At 45.7% G+C, this 18,447-nt stretch overlaps 1 protein-coding gene across 1 annotated transcript; it reads right to left on the reverse strand.

The window, feature by feature from the left end:
* Nucleotides 1-1,268: 1,268 nt before the first annotated feature.
* On the reverse strand, nt 1,269-17,362 carry BCL2L1 (BCL2 like 1). Its single transcript, XM_044273127.1, has 3 exons — nt 17,177-17,362; nt 14,042-14,697; nt 1,269-3,503 (listed from the first exon to the last, which is right to left on the reverse strand). Exons 2-3 carry the CDS (start codon nt 14,528-14,530, stop codon nt 3,366-3,368), a joined length of 627 nt encoding a protein of 208 aa, XP_044129062.1. The 5' UTR covers nt 14,531-14,697; nt 17,177-17,362; the 3' UTR covers nt 1,269-3,365.
* Nucleotides 17,363-18,447: the final 1,085 nt, after the last annotated feature.

Genomic DNA, 18,447 nt, shown 5'->3' on the forward strand with positions numbered 1-18,447 from the left:
ATACAGAATGCTTAGTAAAATGTGGCTTGAGGGGTTAAAGAAAAAAATTTACTCGCCTCATCCTCTTATTCGCGCAGCCGGCATTGTCTTCTTTCTTCATCTTTCAGGACCTGCAAAAGGACCTTAGACATAATCGTGCTCACCACGTAGTGAGCGCGATTATGTCATCAAAGGTCCTTTTGCAGGTCCCGAAAGATGAAGAAAGAAGACAATGCCGGCTGCGCGAATAAAAGGATGAGGTGAGTTAATTTTTTTCTTTAACCCCTCAAGCCACATTTTACTAAGCATTCTGTATTAATCATGCTATTTTCCTTTATAACCATGTTATAAGGGAAAATAATACAGTAAATTGACTTTTATCAATTTACTTACATCATCTAGCAACCATGCGTTAAAAAAATTCATAGCATCCGCACTTGCTTGCGGATGCTATGAGATTTTCACACAGACCCATTAATTTCTATGGGGCCTGCGTTGCGTGAAAAATGCAGAATATAGAACATGCTGCGATTTTCACGCAACGCACAAGTGACGCGTGAAAATCACCGCCCATTGAAGTGAATGGGTCCGGAGTCAGTGCGGATGCAATGCGTTCACCTCACGCATTGCACCCGCGTGGAATTCTCGCCCGTGTGAAAGTGGCCTTATACTTACGAATAAAACACATTATACAGTAGTCTCTTCCTACTCGTGGCCGCAGGGGATCTGGAGCTCTGTATCACATAAATGGAGCCCCAACTGCTAGAATGATATATTAAGAAAGCAATCAGCACAGGATATTGAACCTAAAAATGATCTGGTGAAGACTTTATTATTTAGCATAATTTAGACTGGTGATTAAGAATTCTGACATTGTATTACTATTAGTTTTTAGGTTTATATCGCTTTTATTCTATGCAGAACACATTCACAATAATCTGGTTATACAATTTATTGTCTCCTGGAGACTGGGTCAGCAGACCTCAGACTACCTAGGCCTCTTTCACACGAGCGTGACGGATTAGCTCCGGATGCGTTCAGTGAAACTCGCACCATTTTCTGCGATTGCGTTCAGTTGTTTTTTTCAGCGCGGGTGCAATGCGTTTTTCACGCGCGTGATAAAAAACTGAAATGTTTACAACATCTTCTAGTAACCATCAGTGAAAACCGCATTGCATCCGTACTTGCTTGCGGATGCGATGCGTTTTTCACTGAACCCCAATTCACTTCTATGGGGCCAGGGCTGCGTGAAAAAACGCAGAATATAGAACATGCTGCGATTTTTTAACGCAACGCAGAACTGATGCGTGAAAAAAATAATATAAATGGGTCAGGATTCAGTGCAGGTGGCAGGCGTTCATGTCACGCATTGCACCCGCACGGAAAACTCGCTCGTGTGAAAGGGGCCTTACTCCACTCACATACTGAAAATTCAGGTGTGCCTCCAGTTAATGGGAGTCATTTATGAACGCCAGTTTGGTGTAAAAAAAAAACCAAAAACTTGCAAGCCCCTTTTTTCTGTCTGTCACACACAGTGTTTTTGCACCATCTTTGCCACTGGGCCGTGAAGGGGGCTTGGTGGCGCCAACGACACTGTCAAATTCACTAACATGTACACCTGAAAACAGGTGTAAATGTTGGAGAAAACTACTCCACTCAGGGAATGGGGTAGTTTCTCAATCCCGGCATACAAACTGCCTTAGGATGCACCTCGTCATAAATTAGGTGTATCCTCTGGCAGCCCGGGGGGGGGGGGGGGGGGACCAAAGACCTGCGTAAAATGCTAGTCTTAGTAAATGACCCCCAATATATTTTGCCTCCCGCGTTACAATATCCCAGTAAGCTGACATATGAGGGTTTTGTTTTTGCGGGTTCCTCACTGTACAGGCGAGACCAGCTATTTTGCTGGGATGTTTCCAGTAATTCTACACGGTGATGACCCTGCAGACAGCTCAGCTTCATGTGAGGGACATGGCTGGAGACACCATATATGCCATCGCCCTGGAATTTTCAGGCCTGCCAGGGACACACACCTTATAGAGGCTTCAGAAGTATATTCTATACACAGTGGTCTCCAACCTGTTGCCAAACTACCATTACCAGCATGCTCTGAAAGCTGGAGGCCACTATTTTAGAAGTGATACTTACCTACACATTTTTTTTATAGTTTGGTACCCAGCTATATGCAGGGTGGTAAACTATATACTTATAGCAACCCTAAGGAGTAGCTAATAGTACTCTACTGACTGGGATCACATTTATGGTTCCAAAACGTGCAGATATAGACTTCTGCTGCACTACAAGTCAGGCCAATTTGACGATTATGTGAAGGTATATTATCCGGAACCTCAGTATTGTGATCATAGAGACCTACTGTAGTGCTTCTAGAGATGATAGTGCACCAGAAGGGTGTTTTGCACCCCTCTGCACCCCTTTACTATCCCAGTACAGAAGCATCCAACTCAGGTTCACCTATTCTATCCCATAAGACAATCTGGACGGTTCTCCTCTTCCCCGTTTGCTAATACTGAAGTGCATATGGAGAAGGGGGGCTCTGTGGCATGAGGGTCAACTTGAGCTACTCCCCCATCTCCATCCACATGTCCTAAAGGGTTTCCCTTTATGGTACGTACTGCCTCCCATGTGAATGGTCTGGTCACTAGATTTCATTCTCTCCTCTGTCCACTCCGAACAACCCCCATACTTCATATGCATCATAGAGCGTAGTGATGGGGGGGTGTAGTTCACTGCCTGGGACGCCCTTGTTATGGGACCACTAGACAAGACCGTGTATTACATGGCTGCCCAATTACTTTTCCCACAGTGCGGTTCCCAGCAGCCAGACCCCTTTGCCATCAGTTGGGGAAGCTTCCTCAAAAAGGGAACTCTAAACCTTTTGGGTAAACAGTCCTTCAAAGCTTAAAGGGGCTCACAATGACTCCCCCATGAGATGAGTTTCATGAAGATATCCAAGGTGTGGATAACCCCACTGCTAAGCAAAGTAACACCTAGGAGAAACAATGGATGACCCTGTAATAGAGGGCCCCCCCAAGACTTGCATTGCATTGTGGATCAATCACAGTGATGTTGCAAACATCAAGGTCAAGGAAACACAGGGACTTCCAGCATGAAAACGGGAAAAAAACCAAAACAAAAAAAACCCTATTTATTTAAATACAGATTACGGATCTGATCCACAGAACAGGAACTTAAAATAAACTAACAAATGGTTAACAAGGATCTGGAGTCTGCAGAGCAGGAGTCCCAGTTACTGGGACATCCTGTATGAGGAAGGGGGGATAAGACATTCTTTGTCAAGGGTGGACATTGAGAACTCCCCACCTTCCCGACATCTTTTCTTATATCTGGGTCCAGTGGACGGAGGTCTATCTGCGGACGATGTAGGAGGCCAGCAGGGCCGCACCAGCCAGTGTCGCACCAGTGAGAAGCCACCTCCCGAAGCGTTCCTGGCTCTTTCTGGATTTAGCTGCGGCATCGCTTCCATAAAGGCCGACAAAAGCTTCCTGTGGGGAAGGAAAAGGAGGTTAATAAGACAATACTGTCCAGTGCTGACAGGATCCTCCGCAGCAAGGAGCCTAGGAATCAACCCTGAGTGAATCTGCTCCCCTACGACCACTGTTACACAGGCTGTGGGATGCATGGTGGTCACTGCCGCCATTATAACTTTTCACTGACCCTGAAAGACAACTACATTAGCAAAGTTACACCAATGTAGCCCCCATCCCTTTCATCTACTCATCTGTCAGTCTTAACAGCAAATTTAGCATTCTATTCATTATCTATGAAGTGCTGTTTATGTTTCCATTGTGTTTCCATTACTCCACAGTCCATGGAGAACATATGCAGTACACGTCCGGGATTCACTGAAGTCTGAATGAGGCCCCATAAACACGACCGTATCCAGTCAGTTTGCGGTCTGAAAATCCACACAAAAAATGGATACTGCCCACATATTTTCCTGTTCTGCACCTTCTGCCCTATGTTAAAAATGCCTATTTCGCGGGGTGGTGGAACGGACATACAGATGTGGACAGCACATGGTGAAATGAATGGGTCCACATGTGATCTGCAAAAAATGTGGATCAGATGCAGACCAAAAATATGATAGTGTGCATGGGGTCCAAGATGTATTGCGACTACTGGAGTCCCCAAACTTCAAAAATATCAGTCAGGTAGGATGTGGCCTGGCTATATACAAACTTCAAAAATATCAGTCAGGTAGGATGTGGCCTGGCTATATACAGTGGATATAAAAAGTCTACACTCCCCTGTAAAAATGTCAGGTTTCTGTGATGTAAAAAAAAATTAATGAGACAAAGATAAATCATTTCAGAACTTTTTCCACCTTTAATGTGACCTATAAACTGTACAACTCAATGGAAAAACAAACTGAAATCTTTTAGGTGGAGGGAAGAAAAAAATAATAAAAAAAAATAATGAGGTTGCATAAGTGTGCATGTAGCTGGGGATGTAGCTGTGTCCAGAATTAAGCAATCACATTCAAAATCATGTTACATAGGAGTCAGCATACACCTGCCATCATTTACAGAGCCTCTGAATAACCCCAAATAACGTTCAGCTGCTCTAGTTGGTCTTTCCTGAAATTTTCTTAGTCTGATCCCACAGCAAAAGCCATGGTCCAGCTCAGCAGGGGTCACATTGTATTACTGGCCTGAGGGATTCTAATGGTGTCTTGAGGCGAGATACAGAAAACATCTTAAATATACTGAATAATTTTTATTCCTCTCTGTATACTTCTAAGGTGTCATGTTCAGATGTGGAGATCGACGCCTTTTTGACTTCATTGAACCTCCCTAAATTGTCTAGGGAAGATAGCATGCGGTTAGAGGAGCCGATTGAGTTAGAAGAATTGAGGGCGGCATTAGCTGCTATGGCTAACGACAAGGCGCCGGGTTTAGATGGGCTTCCAGCCGAAATATATAAGTCCTTTGCGGAAGTGCTGCTGCCGGAACTTTTGAAGGTATTTACTTATTCCAGAGAGGAAGGGGTGTTGCCCCAGTCTATGCAGGAGGCGCTTATTGTCGTCATTCCTAAACCGGACAAGGATCACTCACTCCCTGACTCATATAGACCGATCTCTCTGCTCTCCACTGATGTTAAGTTGCTTGCGAAGGTGTTGGCTACACGTCTGTCTAAAGTGATTTTGTCTATCATACACTCTGACCAGACAGGCTTCATGCCTCAGAAGTCCACGTCAATTAATATAAGAAGAGTGTTTACCAGTATTCAACTTCCAGCTGATAATGTTGGAGATAGAGCTATCCTTTCTTTAGACGCGGCCAAGGCCTTTGACAGCATCGAGTGGCGATTCCTGTGGAGAGTCATGGCGCATATGGGATTTGGAGATGAGTATATATCCTGGGTCCGAGTATTATACTCTAGTCCCAAAGCATGTATCAGGGCAAATGGTGGGGTGTCCCCCAAATTCTGTTTGGGCCGGGGTACTAGACAGGGGTGCCCGCTGTCACCCCTGCTATTTGCAGTCGCGATTGAACCACTGGCTGCAGCGATTCGTGGGTCACTAAACGTTCGGGGATTTAATTATGGAATAGTTAACAATAAAGTGGCGATGTATGCGGACGATACTTTGCTTTTCCTAGGGGACACAGGTCCGTCCCTGGAAGCGGCTATGACAATTATTGACCACTTCGGGGCCTTGTCGGGTCTGACTATAAATTGGGGCAAGTCGGCAATTATGGTGCTTGACGGGCAAGAGCAGTCGCAGACAGTGCGAGACAGAAATATTCCATGTGTAGAGACCTTTAAGTATTTGGGTGTTCATGTATCCCCTAAAATCCGGGACTTTGTGCGCCTTAACTTTGACCCACTGGTTGTTAAGTTTAGGAATAAAATTAAGGCATGGTGTAAACTATACCTGTCGGTGGCGGGTAGAGCAAATCTTATTAAAATGGTGTTGATGCCCCAGCTACTCTATGTTTTGCATAATTCCCCGGTCTGGCTGTCGAAGACCAAATTTGATCAAATTAATGCTACCTTTAGGGAGCTCATATGGCGTAAGGGGCAACCGAGAATTAAACTTGAAACGCTGCAGTATCCTAAAACGGAAGGGGGCCTTGCAGTACCTAACCCCTGGATTTACTTCCTGGCTGCACAGTGTCAACATTTTAAAGGGTGGATAGAACCGGAGTCGAGTGATGTGACGGGTCAGCTATTAACTCATTGCTTGCCATCTAGCGACCTTATGTTGATATTGGAGACTAAGGGTGCCGGGAAGAATGGTCCCTTGGGAGATCTGGGCTACTTGATGCAGTCTGCATGGAGCAAGGTTAAATTTCTGAGAGGTGTTGTCGGCAATACGGAATACACTCCACTGTGGGATAATCCCGCGCTGCCGGAGTTCCTCTCTTTATCTGGCTTTGGGGCATGGAAAAGGAAGGGTATTCTGAGATTGGGCCACCTTATGGAAAATAATATTTTCATGTCTTTTGCCAGATTGCAGGAGATATATGAGCTGCCTAGAACACATTTCTATAAGTATCTTCAGGTGAGACACGCATACAGCTCCACATTTACCTTGGGTTCAGACCTGAGCGTTTTACAGCACGTTCCTACGCGCTGTAAAACGCACAACAGACAAGAGCCAATGATTCCCTATGGGAATGGTTCTCACCTGGGCGTTTTACAGCGCGTACGATCGCGCTGTAAAACGCCCGACGCTCAAACAAGTGCTTGAGCTTTTTTTTGGGCGTTTGTCGCGCGTTCCCGCACATAGAAATTCAGGAACGCGCGACAATGTGTGAACGCCAGTCTCTGTATGCGCGATTGTAAACGCCCGTACAATCGCGCATACAGAGCGCTCGTTTCAGAACGCTCAGGTCTGAACCCAGGGTTAGGGGTCCGACGGTGGTGGCAGGGAGGGATGCTGCTTTGCACCAGATTCTGTCCAGGGGGGCGAGGAGAGGTATGATCTCCTGTATATACAAGCTGTTGCTTGACAAGTTTTTACTTTTACATCCGCTGACAGCTAGGAGTAAGTGGGTAAGAGATGTTGGCGAGCTAACAGACGACCAATGGTCTGACATACTGGAGGCAATACCTCTCTCTTCTTTGAGTGAAGGACTTGGGGGGGGGGGGGGGGTGAAAATTGAGTGACTTACTGTCTGGTAACCTGATTGATGTCAGAATTATGGGAGATAAGTCTATGTGTCATTTTTGATTGTGTTCTATGTTACGGCGTATTTACATTGTAAAAATGCTCAATAAAAATTATCAGATTTTTTTAAAAAAAGCCATGGTCCACAGAGAGCTTCCAAAGCATCAGAGGGATCTCATTGTAAAAGGTATCAGTCAGGAGAAGGGTACAAAAGAATTTCCAAGGCATTAGATTTACCATGGAACACAGTGAAGACAGTCATCATCAAGTGGAGAAAATATTGCACAACAGTGACATTACCAAGAACTGGACTTCCCTCCAAAATTGATGAAAAGACGAGAAGAAAACTGGTCTGGGAGGCTACCAAGAGGCCTACAGCAACATTAAAGGAGCTGCCGGAATATCTGGCAAGTACTGGCCGTGTGGTACATGTGACAACAATCTCCCGTATTCTTCACATGTCTGGGCTATGGGGTAGAGTGGCAAGATGAAAGCCTTTTGTTACGAAGAAAAACATCCAAGCCAGGCTACATTTTGCAAAAACACATCTGAAGTCTCCCAAAAGCATGTGGGAAAAGGTGTTATGGTCTGATGAAACCAAGGTTGAACTTTTTGGCCATAATTCCAAAAGATATGTTTGGCACAGAAACAACCAAAAGAACACCGTAGCCACAGTGAAGCATGGTGGTGGCAGCATCATGCCAAGGGGCTGTTTTGGGGCCCTCACAATCTGACAGATCTGGAGTGTTTTTGCAAAGAAGAGTGGGCAAATCTTGCCAAGTCTAAATGTGCCATGCGGATAGACTCGTACCCAAAAAGACTGAGTGCTGTAATAAAATCAAAAGGTGCTTCAAAAAAGTATTAGTTTAAGGGTGTGCACACTTATGCAACCATCTTTTATTTTTATATTTTTCTTCCCTCTACCTAAATGATTTCAGTTTGTTTTTCAATTGCGTTGTACAGTTTATAGGTCACATTAAAGGTGGGAAAAGTTCTGAAATTATTTATCTTTGTCTCATTTTTTTACAGCACAGAAACCTGACATTTTAACAAATTTTATAAAAAATAATATCTATATCTATATATATCAAGCCATGTATGCGACACTGAACCAGCAGCGGCTCTTCAGAGATTTCAGCTCTGCCAGCAATAAGGTAGGGGCCATGACCTCAGTCCTTGTCACCCTTCTAAAATAAGGCCAGATGATTATGTTATTAGAGAGGGTTTCGTCACAGGCCTCATATTTTCGGTCCAGCTCTCCCCTTGCTGGAATGTCTCAGTGATAGCTGTGTACACGAGGCAACAGAAGAATGAGCTGCGAGCCGCTGGCTAAGTCCAGACATGAATCCCTGTTATGTTCTCAGGAGTGTCCTCAAAGGGAGGTGAGGAGAAGACAATGGCATTCTTCACATTGCTCCCGGACTAATCATCATCCTCAGTGAAGTCAAGCCTAGCAATAAGGCTGTAGTAAAGGTGAAGAGCACCTATCATGGTGAGCTCTCAGCCAGGTGCACCTTGTGTTACCGCTTGTTACGTCATTTTAGCTGCAGAGTACTTTGCAAAAACGTTACTCCTCTTGGGAGATGTCTTTTTACTACAGTCACATCCAGAGCTGCAGACCGTCTCGTCTCCTTCTGGCTGAATTGTGGGTGATACAGTGTTAAAAAAGCAAAGTCCACTTTTCACAACTGAAATCTGGATTTACATGTAACTACTTCACTGGTCTTTTATTGAGCAACAGGTCATATTCTTCTCCAGTCACGCCAAAGTCAAACTATTTTAAAGAGCACCTGTCACTAGGATCAATCCTTTTAAAACTAGAAATACTGCCTGGTAGGGTTGATCCTGCTGATTAAAATGATACTTGTCCTGTGAAAACTGGTTGTGGCGTTTCCGAAAACAGGCCCTGATTTATCATACCTTCACTCCAGAATTTTTGGCATCAAAAAGTCGCAAAATAGGGCTTTTGCGACTTTTTGCATGTGTACACCACTCACTCCAGTTTTGTAATATGGGTGGGGAAGTGGGCGTGGTTAGCTATGTTAATGAGTTTCACTCCACATTTATCATTGAGACTTTTCGCAAATAAGTCGCAACCTCACTCCAGGAGCAGGGTGGAGTAGGAAAACTGGAGGCGCTTCTCTAGACAGAAGTGTTAGGTTTAAGGACGAGACAAATTTATCAAGTAAGATGGGACATTTGATAAAGGTAGCACAAAGTACTCCAACACAGACTGAAGCAAAACGGACTTCAAATATTCTCCTAATGGTGAGACCAAGAGGCGGGGCCTTTCTTCCAGGTTTCCAGTGTTGGCCCCGCCCCTCAGTGCACTGAAGTCCTTATTTGCATAAAGAATACAAGTTTTTTTCTATTGAACGCCACAACAGATTTTCACAAGACAGGTATCATTTTAAATCAGCAGGATCAACCCTACTGGGAAATATTCCTGGTTTAACAGAATTGATCCTGCTGACATGTGCTTTTTAAAGGGATTGTGCCAAGTTTAGAAGTTATCCCCTATCCAAGGCAGGGATCAGCAACCATCGGCACTCCAGGTGTTCTAGAACTACAACTTCCAGAATGCTCCATTCATTTCTATTGGAGTTAGACAAACAGCATGCTGGGAGTTGTAGTTTCACAGCAGCTAGTGCCGAGAGCTGCTGATCCCTGGTCTAAGGGATATGGTCAACCTTCCAGTCAGCACCCAGCATAATCCCAATTGGAGAAGTGTCATGGTCTCCGCATTAGGACTTGTTCACACGAAAGTATGGGTTCCGTTGCCGTATTGCGGATCCGCAATAAACGGACACCGTTCTGTGTGCATTCCGCATCACGGATGCGGACCCATTCACTTGAATGGGTCCGCAAATCAGGAGATGCAGAGCAGTGTGGAACGGAAACCCACGGAAGCACTACGGAGTGCTTCTGTGGGGTTCCGCACCGCACAAAGATAGAACATGTCCTATCTTTTTGCGGAACGGAGGGATGCGGACCCGTTCAAGTTGAACGGGTTTGGATCTGTTCCGGAGGCCTCACAAACGTTCTCAGGGCATTGCCGACCGCAAATTGCGGCCCCAATGCACGGAACGGAGCCCATACATTTGTGTGAACAAGCCCTGAATCTAGTGATCCTTCAGGCGCATGATGGAGCAGCAGGTGGAGTATACGCCCTACTGCTCCATTCATTAACTATCGGCCCACTGCCGAGCGCAGTACTCTGCCATCTCTGGCAGTCCTATAGAGAATGAATGGAGCGGCATGGCACATGCCTGACCTGTTCCATCAGATCAGAGGAAGGGGATCTCTGTTCTCGTGATCAATGCGGGTTCCAGCAGTCGGACACCCACCGATCAGTTAGTTAGGCCCCATCCTGTGGATAAGAGATAACGTGCAAACTTGGCACAACCTCTTTAATATGTAGCCAGCTTTAGACATCATAGGAGGTCAGGTGTCTCCATGGACCTTTAAAAAAATCTGGGGCTACACAGTGACATCACCCACCTGTAATGATAGCTTGCAGCATTACAACCCTAAGGCCTCTTTCACAAGAGCGTGACGGATTGGCTCCGGAAGCGTTCAGTGAAACTCGCATCATTTTGCAAGTAAGTTCCGTCAGTTTTGTCTGCGATTGCGTCCACTTGTTTTTTTTCCGCGATGCGTTTTTCATGTGCGTGATTAAAAAAACCCGAAAGGTTTACAAACATCTCCTAGCAACCATCAGTGAAAAACGCATTGCATCCGCACTGTTTGTAAACCTTCAGTTTTTTTATCGAGCGCGTGAAAAATGCATCAAAACGCATTGCACCTGCGTGGAAAAAACTGATCAACTGAACGCAATTGCAGACAAAACTGACTGAACTTGCTTACAAAATGGTGCGAGTTTCACTGAACGCATCCAGAGCCAATCCGTGAAAGAGGCCTTAGGCTGAGTTCACAAGGGCGTGACGGATTTGTTCAGGATGCGTCCCGGGTGTATTGCGGCAAACCCACGTGAGTAGGTACCCAATTGCAGTCATTTTTGACTGCGATTGCGTTTCGTTGTTCAGTTTTTATCGCGCGGGTGCAATGCGTTTTGCACCCGCGTGATAAAAAACCTGAATGTGGTACTCAGACCCGAACATCTTCACTGAAGTTCAGGTTTGGGTTCGTTGGTGTGTAGATGTAATTATTTTCCCCTATAGCATGGTTATAAGGGAAAATAATAGCATTCTTTAATACAGAATGCTAAGTAGAAGGTCAATTGAGGGTTAAAAAAAATTAATAAAAATTAACTCACCTCCTCCAATTGATCGCGCAGCTGCCGGTCTCCTGTTCTTTCTTCAGGACCTGTCAAAGGACCTGTGGTGACATCACTGAGATCACCACATGGTCCAATCAAATGGTCCATCACCACGGTGATGGACCATGTGATTATACCATGTAATGTGACGTCACCACAGGTCCATTAGCCAACAGCTCATGATTAAAGAAGTAAGAAGAGATTGGCAACTACGCAATCAAGAGGAGGAGGTAAGTTAATTTATTTTTTATTTTTTAACCCTCAATTGACCTTCTACTAAGCATTCTGTATTAAAGAATGCTATTATTCTCCCTTATAACCAAGTTATAGGAGAAAATAATACAGTGAATAGACTGTCATCTCAGCAACCATGCGTGAAAATCGCACCGCATCCGCACTTGCTTGCGATTTTCACTCAGCCCCATTCACTTCTATGGGGCCTGCGTTGCGTGATAAACGCACTATATAGAGCTCACTGCGATGCGTGAAAATCACCGCTCATGTGCACAGCCCCGTAGAAATGAATGGGTCGGTATTCAGTGCGGGTGCAATGCATTCACCTCACGCATCGCATCCGCGCGGAAATCTCTCCCATGTGAACTCAGCCTTAGGGACCCTTTCAGTTAAGCCAAATATGTTTGGTCACCTAGTATCAGCAGATCTGGATGATGGGTAACACTGGGTTTTCACATTGTTGCATATTAATAGCACAACCCCCAACAAACTTGATTCATGTGGCCAAGAAAAGATGGAAGGTTGGGACGCCGAGATCTAGTGTGTTTTTCTGCAAGGAGCTTTCACCTGGGGTGGCTGCAATACGGATGGCCATTGGTATCAATGTAAAAGGTACAAGCACTAGAGGCTTCGGAGCCATGCACCGTGCAGAGCAAAAGCCTTAGAATACAAGATAAATATATTTAGTGAACGGCAAACCTGGATTTTCCCTATTCCATCAAAATTCACCCAGAGGTATGAGGAACATGACTACATGAAACCGCTAGCACTATTGGCAGCTCCACGTCATGTCATCCGCTCTCCAATAATACTATGCCAGGTACACTGCCGCGCTGCAGGGAAGTGCATTTGTATTCTACTTGTAAGGCAACACTCGCTGAGCAGAACATGCAGCACTGACATGATCGTGTGATTTAAAGGACTGGTCCACAAGATAAAAATAACTTAGGGCACTTTCACACTAGCGTTTTTCTTTTCCGGCATAGAGTTCCGTCACAGGGGCTCTATACCGGAAAAGAACTGATCAGGCATATCCCCATGCATTCTGAATGGAGAGTAATCCGTTCAGTTTGCATCAGGATGTCTTCAGTTCAGTCGTTTTGACTGATCAGGCAAAAGAGAAAACCGTAGCATGCTACGGTTTTTTCTCCGGCGAAAAAAACTGAAGACTTGCCTGAACGCAGGATCCGGCATTTTTTCCCATAGGAATGTATTAGCGCCGGATCCGGCATTCAGAATACCGGAATGCCGGATCCGTCGTTCCGGCATGCGCATGCGCAGATCGGTAAAAATGCAAAAAATGTACAAGACGGATCCGTCGGTCCGCATGACAAGCGGAGAGACGGATCCGTCCTTGCAATGCATTTGTGAGACGGATCCGCAGCAGCAGCAGATCGGCGGATCCGGCGGCCAGTTCCGACGACGGAACTGCCCGCCGGATCACACTGCCGCAAGTGTGAAAGTAGCCTTAGAAAAGCCTCAAAAGGGTGTAACAGGGAAAATATAAATATATATACACACACACACGCACACCTCACCCATCTGCTCCCGTTGTGCTCCCCTAGTCCCTCACAGCCCTCTACTTCCTGATGCCTCTCAACAAGCAGGTGACCATGTGGCCAGTCACCGGCTGAGGCAGCTCACTGCCGTGGCCAGTCACCGGCTGAGGATTATTTCCTGCGTGCTGAGAGGCATCAGGAGGCAAGGACCAGGAACTGGGGAAGCACTGGAACAGGAATGGAAGGAGATCTGTTAGGATGTATATTTTGGTGGACACCAATTCTGAAGCTTTTCTAAATACATTAAAGAGGTTTTCTGCTAATAACACATCCTCTATGCACAGAAGAGGCGATAACTGATCAATAGTGGTCCGACCGCTGGGACCACCAGTGAGTGCAAGGACAAGGGGCAGCAAGCATCACCAAACCATCTTGTGAGAATGGAGCAGTGGTACACATGCGTGACCACTGCTCCATACACTTCTATAGGAAAGCTTCCCTTGTGGCTGGGGGATAAGTGTCATTGGTGGGACACCCCTTATAGCAACAGCCACATGTCACAGCCATTTGTGGTGAAGGGGAATTAAGTTCACACTGATTTATTAAAACCTTCCCCTCCCCAACCTCCGTCTTACTTCTGTACCACTCAGCCTTGCATTTATGTGAAAGAAAAAGTAAAAAAATAAATAAAATAAACCAAGAAGATAAAGTGACCAAGACATTTTTCTTCTTCATGCCACCCCCACCCCCCATTGTCAGAGATGACCACTGCCAACCCCACACTGAAGCTCACCCATCATTCATTCTCCATGCCACAGAGTTACTGCCCATTCACCCACCGTCCATCAACCACCCTGACCCAACGCTCAACCACCCCACTTGCCCACTGCTCACCCAGCCTCCATTTGTTTGTATCCATGGTCCTAAAGCTGTATCCAGATAGGTGGCCATCCATTCGATAATCCTAGGTATCAGTACTTCCATTTCCTTGTTTGCACTTTCAAAACACAGTGCCCCCCCAAAGGAGAAAAAGGCCACAATGCGTCCCCAGTTTATGCCATCCCTGAACAGCTCGTGCACCACCTGCTCAAAGCTCTGATACGCAGTGTCCAGGGTGATGTGCAGCTGGCAGGTGAGGTCGCTGAACGCCCTGCGATACCTCAACTCAAACTCTTCTGAGGCTTCCAGCAGCGCCTGCAGCACATCTTCAGCCACGGCACCCTGCGGGGGCGCAGCGGTTTGGGCTACAGTCTGAGCAGAGGGCGAGGTTCCATTCAGCAGTGTTCCAGGCTCGGGATCAGCACAACAACTTAGGTTGAAGCCTTTCTGCAAGAGTTTTTTGCATATAAAGTTTTGTACAAGAACCTGATTGCCTCCGTCCATCCTCAAGGGTGAGAGCTTATCATGTCCTGGGATAGAGAGGCAGCAGCTGACGGCGTGCAGGCTGCCGCGGATCTAGGGTTCCCGGGGCAAGGACGGAAGACGCGTCACTCAGCCTTGATGTCAGTAAATCCACGACCACTCGTGACTGATGGGAGGACAGAGATCATCTGCAGAAAGAAAGACAAACAGCATCAATAAGAGGGACGCCAGGACCAGAAGCTCATACAGAGATCTGCACCTCCTGCAAAACTGACTTTACTCGACACGTTCCTCACACCAGACCTAGGACGGAGCACAGATTTCATTTTCTTTACCCAAGGTGGAGTTTTCTCCTGCGCTTAATACCATGCCCTGCTATAAATGCACCATCTATGAGCTGCCAAGATCGGGGGAAGGGAAGTGACAACCGATCGGAGTGCATCGGCAACACTGCAGTGGTTGTCGCTCATCGAGAGGGTCAGTAAACCACCACCGCTTGCTTTTACTGTGGGTCTTTAGATTTGTAATGGCGTTTTTATAGGTAATATTATTAGCGGTAAAATGCTAAATTATGCATAGTGCGCCAATTAAGGAAGCTCTAGTGCAATTAGCTCATGCACGCAAACTTATTTTTTTTGTCTGTGTCCATTCTAGGTTTTTTTGGGCGGTCTGCATGCAGAACCATTCATTTCAATGGAACCTAATACCTAAAAATAAAAAATCTGCATCCATATGTCCGGAAGTATGTTCTGCCAAAAAAACAGAACATGTCCTATTCGTGTCCGTTTTTTTGTGTCAGACACTTTTCTCTGACTACTGACCATTTCTATGCCAGAACTGTGGCACTATTTTGAAACAAAATGGAGCAGTGAAGACCCAGCCTCTTTCCTTATGAAACACAGCCACTTTTCTACTAAGTCCCCCCCTTGTCGGCATGTCAGAAACAAACATCTAAACCCTAGATGCACCAAATTGCTCCACTTTTTAGACAAATCTTTGGCGCAGACACATTACTAAAGCTGGACCAAAGTGTTCCTGAAAAGGTAAGTGGTGGACAGTACATGCCGGGATTAAACAACTTATTTTACATCATGGCATCCTGACAGGCTGAGTGCAATATATTTGCATCAAAAGTGATACAAAAAAAAAAAAAAATACCTTTCACGTACAAGAATAAAATACTGCCCCCTATGTACAAGACTATAACTACTATAATACTGCCCACTATGTACTAGAATATAACTACTATAATACTGCCTCCTATGTACAAGAATATAACTACTATAATACTGCCTCCTATGTACAAGAATATAACTACTATAATACTGCCCCTATGTACAAGACTATAACTACTATAATACTGCCCACTATGTACTAGAATATAACTACTATAATACTGCCTCCTATGTACAAGAATATAACTACTATAATACTGCCCCTATGTACAAGACTATAACTACTATAATACTGCCCACTATGTACAAGAATATAACTACTATAATACTGCCCCCTATGTACAAGAATATAACTACTATAATAGTCTTGTACATAGGGGGCAGTATAACTACTATAATACTGCCCACTATGTACTAGAATATAACTACTATAATATCACTGGGTGACATTATTCGAGGTGAACTCTTCCACTGAGGTAAATTCCATGAAAGTGAATGACTCAGAAAGTTAACATCCTGTGATGATAGACAAGCCTTTTCTAAACAAGCAGAAAGCAGCATTCTTGAGAAATACTGCAATATCATGATCCGGAGCATAACGGGCTTATTACACATCTGCCCCCTATGTGCACTGAGTGTAAAGCAGTCCTGTTCATCGGAGTGGGACTTGCAGAAATCCATGGCCCTGACGTCAAAACCCGACTCAGATGAATTCAACGGATTTTCTGCGGCAAAATCTGCAGTGTGTGAATGCTCCCTTACTGCGCCGGGCTCCACGCAGCGAGCACACGATGGAGGACTCCAGGTAGACGTCAGCAGAGGACGGGAGGTAGGCTACTACCAGCAAACTGGCCGGTCCATTCATTCATCCCCACTAATGAGTAACGCATGAGTCAGCGCAGCCGTACAGCATGCAGGATGGATCAGCAAGCATGCTGGGACTTGTAGCTCCACAGCCAAAAACCATATCTACAGGAAGGACCCTGTGATCGGTTGCAATCACTACAACAGGGGGAAAAAAAAAAAAGCATGACATGGCAGAAATTGACTGATGGACCCCTAAACCAGGAGCGGGGTTCAGATCAGGGAGCAAGGGGACCCTCCAATCAGCTCAGTCACGCAACCTGTCAGGAAACTACAACTTCCAACATTCCCTACATACTGAGAGTTGTAGTTTTGCAACCGATGGAGAGCCACAGGGTGCAGGTCACACAAGTGTATAAAATGGATATACGGCCCAAGGGGCATAATCGTGGGGCAATTTAAAGGGGAACACTCCCTAGAATCCACTGAAATGCAGAGGCTGATGTGCTGTCCTTCGTGGGGGGGGGGGGGGGGGGGGGGGGGGGTAATTACCCTATGCATGACATGTATATAGCCGGTGCACATAGGTAGACAGGTTAGTACATAGCACATACACCACACACGCCCATTATAAATATGTGCTCACACCCCACACACACAGGGAAGCAGAAGGCCCCGGGATACTCACACAGCAGGGGCCCCACTGGGCTCTCCGTCTGTCACTCCGAGGACACCAATGTCCCCCTCACTACCCCAAGAGACGCTCTTGTCGCCTTGCAGCTCCGCCCCTTCCCTCGGTGATCATGGATACCCAATCAGGGTGTGAGTGGGCCGTTGCCCTGGCAGCGCCCCATTGATCTGCGCACTCAGAGCATTGACAAAACTACGCTTCCCGAAATGCTTTGCTTCTTGACGTCAGGCTGACGCACTGAGCGGGGAGAGGGGGGGGGGATTAGTGAAAGGTGCTAAAAGTGCTGCGTCATGTCCGGGATTGGCCATTTTGTCGTAGACCTATATGCTTTTTATTTCTTTATGTTTTTAAAAAGATAAATGAGTTGAAAATGGTTGTTGTTAATTTACTTATAGCAATAGTGGGGTCTTTAGAGTGTAATGTTAAACATGGAAAATGCCTTTTAGACCATGCTTGCCTGCTTTTGAGAAAACAGAGATTCAGAGAAGAGATGTAAAGGGATTGACCAATTTTATATATATTTTTATATACACCACCACTACCACCGCAGGAACCTGTCGATGGAAGCATAATTTCCTGCACCCTGACGCTTGGTTCCTGCTCCATGGGACCAACGCGTTTTGGGTCACGCATGTAAACTTCTGTCATGGACGGGGACAAGTGTGCCACAGAAGTGATGCGTCCCCACATCACTACTGGGTCATACGCCACTACTGTGGCCCATCATTGACTGCTGCAGTACACATGTCCCTGTCCATGGAATATACACACAGGAACTGAAGTACAGAGAAGATAGCTGTAGACACAGAGGCAGGACAGAATGGTTCTCTCAACAGCTCCCACTGGAGGGCATTTCAAAAACTGTTTGAAGTTGGACAACCCCTTTAAGCAGCATGTGTAGTATGGCATACAATCTTATGCTTTGCCCATTTATAAATAAAATATCCTGAAAACTAAAGCATTTGTCTCACAAACTGCACTTATGACCCCTTTTGTCATGCTTCAAAATGAATATGGACCCCCGACCAGCACCTCTACATAAATACAGAGCTCTGATCTGACAACTATAACGCTAAAACCCACCCCAAAAAAGACACTAGACCCAAGCCCCTAAACAATACAGAAGCTCTAAAAAATACAGACCCCAGACCTCTAAAAAAAAATTGGGCCACCAGCGCTTGGTGAAGACTACAAGATCTCTGTCTGAACTTGGACTGCCTGATATTGTTGGGCCTGCTTCACTTGGGGAGCAGGTCTGGGGACTGTGA

Source organism: Bufo gargarizans, unplaced genomic scaffold, assembly GCF_014858855.1.
Source record: "Bufo gargarizans isolate SCDJY-AF-19 unplaced genomic scaffold, ASM1485885v1 fragScaff_scaffold_41_pilon:::fragment_2:::debris, whole genome shotgun sequence".
In the NCBI taxonomy this organism is placed as follows: Eukaryota; Metazoa; Chordata; class Amphibia; order Anura; family Bufonidae; genus Bufo; species Bufo gargarizans.